Source organism: Argentina silus (assembly GCF_951799395.1).
Source record: "Argentina silus genome assembly, chromosome: 11".
NCBI lineage: Eukaryota > Metazoa > Chordata > Actinopteri > Argentiniformes > Argentinidae > Argentina > Argentina silus.
In genome coordinates this window covers 14,887,138-14,893,698 of record NC_139665.1, presented here as the reverse complement: position 1 = coordinate 14,893,698, position 6,561 = coordinate 14,887,138, and the positions used below count along the sequence as shown (strand labels likewise).

General features: G+C 46.1%; 1 protein-coding gene across 1 annotated transcript in view; it reads left to right on the top strand.

The window, feature by feature from the left end:
* The window catches only part of eepd1 (endonuclease/exonuclease/phosphatase family domain containing 1), a 16,246-nt gene extending 13,097 nt beyond the window's left edge, over window positions 1–3,149 (top strand). The window contains exons 4-7 of the mRNA XM_083680187.1: window positions 1,569–1,709; window positions 1,887–2,028; window positions 2,261–2,455; window positions 2,661–3,149. Coding sequence (XP_083536313.1) covers window positions 1,569–1,709; window positions 1,887–2,028; window positions 2,261–2,455; window positions 2,661–2,848 — 666 coding nt within the window. The 3' untranslated portion in view covers window positions 2,849–3,149. The remainder of the gene's footprint in view (window positions 1–1,568; window positions 1,710–1,886; window positions 2,029–2,260; window positions 2,456–2,660) is intronic.
* The last annotated feature ends 3,412 nt before the right edge of the window (window positions 3,150–6,561 follow it).

Below are 6,561 nucleotides of genomic sequence, written 5' to 3'. Positions count from 1 at the left end.
GACTGCCCCCCCCCCCCCACACACACACACACACTTCTCTTTCTCTTGTGCACACACACACACACACCTCGCATCATCTCGCACCCCATTTGACACAGACCACCCATCAGAGTATTACAGTTCAGAAGTAAACACAGCCATTACCTCTGAAACATGTACACCAAACCTCTCCCCTCTCAAACACAGCCTTCCACTAATGCACTCTTCATCAGTCATTGGCAGAGGTAGGACAGCACACCACCCTTCCAAGGCCTTTTTAGGGGTCATAAGGTCTAGTGTGAATAAAGCTTGTTTGGGTTATATAACAGTCTGAGAGGCCTCTCTGTTCCCAGTCGTGTCTACCCCACCATCAGAAGGATGCTCTGAGAAGCCAGATAGCAGTGTTTACTCACGGCGGAAGCCGAGGTTGAGATGGACACTTGATATGAACTTGAGCTTAGCCTGTGTCTCCACGGCAATGCTTTCTGTCACATAAGACGGATGGGACAGATAATGGAGGGGGGGGGGACAGGACAGGACAGGGATGTGGGGGGGGGTCGTAAAACCTCCCGCTCCACACAGCAATTGTCAGACTCTGCAGTTCGTCTGGGGTTGTATTGTTCGGGTGTGCTGGAATGGCCCTATAATTCTTCCTGCTACGCCCCCGTTCACCGGAGAAGAGGATCTGTGTGTATGATTCGATTAGTTTTGTAATGGCTTTGAGAGGTGTGTGTGTGTGTGTGTGTGTGTGTGTGTGTGTGTGTGTGTGTGTGTGTGTGTGTGTGTGTGTGTGTGTGTGTGTGTGTGTGTGTGTGTGTGTGTGTGTGTGTGTGTGTGTGTGTGTGTGTGTGTGTGTGTGTGTGTGTACTCTCCACTCCACGTGATGCTCTGCTGAATCGAGGTTACTTCAGGTGGCAGATTAACAACCAGAAGTGCTTTTGTGTGGCCACTGCGACATGAGAGAACTGTGTGTGTCTGTGTGTGCGCGCATGCGTGCGGTGAAAAAAAGTCTCCTTTGAATGAGCAGCAGGAAGGTATTATGGAGAGTGGGTATCATATCTGCAGTGTCCTTGTTAGTTGCCCTTTTCTTATCTGTGACTTCTCTTTGTATCAAACTGGGCCATCTGGCACAAGAGCTTCCTGTGCTGCTGACCAACATACCCCTGCACCCCCCCTCTTGCCCAGGGGGCACCCACAGCTCAGAGAGGCTTATGCAGTACACTACCCTTCCACCCCCCCTTAGTGAGAAAGAGGACTCATTCATGCTGTTACCAAGAGAATAGCTAACAATACACCAACTATGAGTCTCTTAATCTAAGGAAATGCAAATAGGCCAGATATCCCCAGGCTCTTTCTATATAAAGCGGCCTCAGCTGGCCTTGATAGGGATGTTCATTTTGAGTTTAAACAGTTGTGTTTGCTGTGTTCCTGTGGTCAAGCCATATTTGGGGTTGACATTTGTTGTATGTAGGGCACAGATATTTGGGATTTGCTTAGATTAGTCGTGATGAACTTTTGATTGTTGCGGAGGCCTCCTCCTGGAAGTCTGACCCTTGACCCATTCTGACCATTGTCTTGTCTTCCCTCAGGGAGTCAGTTATTCCGGGTTCCTGTGGGACTGCTCCTCCGGGATCGACCTCAAAGACTCTGCCGTCCTGGACGGTCCCGTTGTTAACGGCAACAGGAAGCACGCCCACCCTCACCCCCGGCCCTACCTGGCTCACTTTTATGTACGTTTGATGCACCATTCATACAATGAGAATACGTGGTCTACGTAAGACAATGTATGACTGTATTATGTGCTAATCAAAGCAATGATTGTATCCTTGATTTAATTGTGATTCTCAGCAACACTCTACCATGTTACGATATGTCCCGCTAACAGGACTCTTGATATCTTTAACTAGATCGGTTCTTCTGAGCTGACGATCGTAAACGTCCACATGACAGCCCCAGCCACGCCTGGAGAATCAACCAACGGAAAGAGCCACAACTCTGACGAAGCCAAGACGCAGCGCCTCGCCTCCAGCATGCAGGAAACCCTCAAAGGTCAGCCTGAAGGTCATGACCTGTTGCCAGGGGCAGGCTAGGGTTTCCCCCTGGGTATAGACCTACGTAGAATCACTTTACCATCCACAAATCCTTACCATTAAGGGATAAACCATAGACTTGTCTAGGGGCAATCAAAGGCTACTCCCATTTTAGCTGTAGCTTACAGGGATTGTTGCTAACGACAGTCATTGTTGCTAAGGCCTTCCTCTGCCTCTTCCTGGGTCCGCAGGCGAGAGGGAGCTGGTGGTGCTGGGGGACTTCGGCATGCCCCCCCAGAGCTCGGAGCTGGACCTTCTGAGGAAGGAGAAGCTGAGCGCCCTGCTGCCCACCACCCAGTTCACCAACATCAGCACCAGGGCTCCACAGGGCTCACACTGCCTGGATAACATCTGGGTTAGCCGCTCCCTCAAGAAGATTTACACAGGTGTGTGTGTGTGTGTGTGTGTCTGTCTGTCTGTGTTAGGATGTGTGGTTGGTTGTACCGATCTTAATATAACCACTACCATAACAGATCTAAATCAAAACAGTTTGCTACATTTGCATGTGTCTGTCAGTGTCATGAGCTTGGCATCCAGGCCTGGCAGTAGCACCCACTAAGCTGTGATCCCTGTCTCTACTGCCCCCTGCAGGTCAATACACTGTGGTGCGGGAAGGCCTGACTAACCCCTGGATCCCGGACAACTGGTCTTGGGGTGGAGTGGCATCGGACCACTGCCCAGTGGTAGCTGAGTTTTTTGTTGACTTGGCCCCAAAGGAGCTGACCCGGAATGGAGTGGCTGTGGTGGAGAGAGGAGAGAAACCCAAACATGAGCGGTGACGACCCCCCCCCCCCCCCCCCCCAAGTCACAACAGAGACAGCTGTGACCGTGTCAAAGGAGACTGAGCGGTGACAATGTCAAAATGACTTTGCCCTGGTTCCTGCTTTGGCTTGGTTTGCTTTGCAGTGGAGCAACGGGTTACTTGATGAATGTGAGAAGCACCGAGATTGCCTTTTTAGTTTCCTTTGTCAATGTATATGAGAGACCTGCGTAGAGCCATGGCGTCGTTTCGACTAAATTAAAAGAGATATATTCTGTTTGTGTTATAGAACTACGATGAGTGTGCCAAACATTTTTTCAATGTATATGAAATAAAATTAAATGAATAGACTTTTCTCTCTGTGTTGTGTCTTTCATATGAGATTCAGGCAGACAACAGTATGCTTGAAGTAAAATATAATAGCAATACATTGGATCAATGACAACTGATCTGTATCGGTACTTCACATGATTCTGTTCTGTTGGAGTTGGACCTTGTGCCTGTGACCTAAGGTAACAAAGTCTAGGATGCAGTGCTCTACTGTTTGTGTCAGTGAAGTGAGAGGCTTGAGCTTTGCTGCAGCCATAAAAAGCTGCTTTATTAAATGTTAGGTGAGGTGGCCCTTTGTGTTGGAGGTGGTTCCACCTCAGGTGACTGGGCATTGTGACAACAGGCTGCCTGGCAACCAGTAACCAGCTCCTTTCAACACAGTGACCAGATGAGACAAACACACATACACACACACACACACAGCCACGTGCGCAGATCTGGTTAAACAAGTGCCAGAGCACCTGTCTGATTGCCCACTATTAGTAAAATGCACATGACTTTCACACACATGCACAAAGAATGATTATTTTTTGCTTTCCAAGATCAGATCGAGCTTGTTGATTTCTCCTATACTCCTCAAAATCTGCCAAACGGATCTGATCCTGCAATCTGATCCAGATTAAACATCCAGTTTTTAAATACTGGGCCCTGGAGATCCAGACAGCAAGACCCGACTCCCTGATTATGCGCGTCTAGCCAAGAAAAGATGGCAAGTCACCAAGAACAAAACTCTCCTCATAACTCAATCATGGGAGTATTTTCTCTCCAATCTTGCATTTGCACTTTGCCCAGACATCAAGGTACAATAAGGGCTGGTTTCCCAGATAGAGATTAAGCCTAATCCTAAACTAAAAAGCATCCTCTATAGAGATGTTCCCTTGGAAGTGTGATATACAGTCCATGACTAGGTTTAATCTGTGTCCTGGAAACGTCCCTTAGACATCTTGGGATGAGACCCTGATATGGGTCACGAGGAGGGTCAGTACAGTCCTCTGAACTCCTCCTCAACCTGTGTCCTCTCCCCATGCTCACTACAGTCATGTTCACAATCAGAGAGAAAAACAGAGTAATAAACTATTCAAGGGACAACACCCTTATTGTTGGCAATCAGACAGACAATGGCAGCATTTAACAAATCAGAGCTGTTCTGTAGTAGCCCCAGAACAGGATGTTTCTCTCTGTTTTCATGCAAGTGACTTTTAGTAACCACACTTTATGCTAGTGACCTCTAGTAACCCCACTAACAGGAATACTGTTGGATTGTGGGAAACAAAACCGGTTTCTATAATACTACAACAGACTACAGTCTACAGACAACAGTCTACTACCACCCCCCCCCTCCCCTTGATCAGAAGACATCTGACATTATTGCACATTATTGCACTAGTACTAGTTTACAACTATATTATATTGTATTGTTGACTTGTTGATTGTTACTGACTGTTCTTGTTCAGCGAGGAGCAAGATCCCAAAGCATTTCACTATGTCAATTCCGGCTGTATACGTGACAAATAAAATGTGATTTAATTTGATTTAATTTCTTCATCGGTAGGCTGTGTCACACAAATACCAGACCTAGATTTCAAATCAGATGTGCGATTTTGATGTAAAAAGTTGAAGGACAGCAATTGAACTTACAACTATGAAAGGTCCCCATTTGGACATCTGTCCTGAGGGTGAAGGTGAGAAAGGTGTCAAGTTAAGGTTTGTTCGTCTGACAGCTGATCTGTTGTGAAGATGAGCCGAGTTCATTATGCCACATGTCTGAGTGGCCCGAGTGACCTGAGCTCACTCTGAGGACGTTACGTTATTGTCAGCGTCATATGTCATCAGAGGACACATTTGAAAATCCAGAGGTATGTTTCTGCCAGAGATGTAAATGTAATATGCTTACATCCTCAGGGCCCAGTATTTAAAAACTTTTAATCTAGATCAGAATGATCCAGATTCCTTTTTTGCTATCCAGGATCAGATCTATCTGGCAGATTTTGAGTAGTATAGGGGATCTGAACTTGGATATCAAAATAGAATAATTTGGATCCAATTTCAATGTTTTTAAATACTGGGCCCTGGAAACAGGAGCAGCCATGGGTCAAGTCTCTGGTTTGATCAACATACATTCATTTTTGTGACCCATCCTGACTTCATTTCAAATACCAGTGTGTTATTCATTAAATCAGTGATAGGCCTATATACATATTCAGGATTATAGGGTCATACTAAATGTAGCTGCACCTGTATAAGCACTTTCTTTCTAGTTCCAAGGAGGTTATGGGAAAGTGATGGATGCCACTGCCCTCTAGTGGTTGAAGTGTTACTCTGCAGAGGTCTGTTTGCCTTGGGCTGACCTACACTCCAGCTGTCACCTCTGTCCTATAAACAATTAGCCCACTTTGATAAGACACGCTTCGAAAACGGCTCTGTGAAATATTCATGGTGGGCTCCCAAGCCATGTGAAATAGAGTTCAAACACCAAGATAAAAAAACTCTTTCCGAATGTGAAACTCATCTTTTGACCCTTCTCATAAATGTCTCATATGGTTTCCAAATGAAAGCTAAACCCAGTGCCATTGTTAGTAGTAGAACACAATAGTAACCAGCTGAACCGCGCTGACTGATTGTATAAACAGACCTATAGAAAACACGTCTTTATCAATTTTCCATACTAAGTTGTCTCCACAAGTGGGACATGCCCTATGGGGGTAAACAGAGCAGCCTGATTCCGACTCGGGGCTGGGAGGACAAGCAGGCAAAGAGGCTTGTCTGTGTGGGTGGTATCCGTGTGAACAGAGGTCTTTTGTCCAGCATGTCAGTGCTTGTAGGTGCCAATCAACACAGGACAGCAGCAGGGTCCAGTTTCAGAGTGAAACCTGAGCTTGGTGAATGGAACGGCAACAGCACCTCTTCCAGACATGGTTCAGAGGGAGAGGGCAGTGTAGGTGTCTGTGTGTTAGGTATAGATGTTGTCACAGTGTGTTTGTGTGTGTGATTAAGAGGAATGTGGGTCAGCACATTTAGTTCAATGATTCTCCCCTCATTATTGACTTCTGTAACTTGTCCCTCTAAATACAGCAACGGGGCTCAAACTGACTGTAGGTACCAGGATGTACTCTTACATACCTATTATAACACACAGCTGTGTCATAATGAAAAGATTGTTACCAAGACTGGCCACAGATAATGTTTCTATCCAGGATGTGGGCCAACAAAGAGAGATGCTGGCAGAAGATGTAAATAGACAGATAGGATTATGAACAGAAAGACCCAAAGCCATGCTCCGGGGTGAGGGATCCACTTTATTTGAAACTTCCAGTGCTTCAGGGAACATCAGAAAAAGGTATTCATACAGTACATAGCAAAACATCACGTGTAAATACCAGTGCTTATTACAGGATCACATCC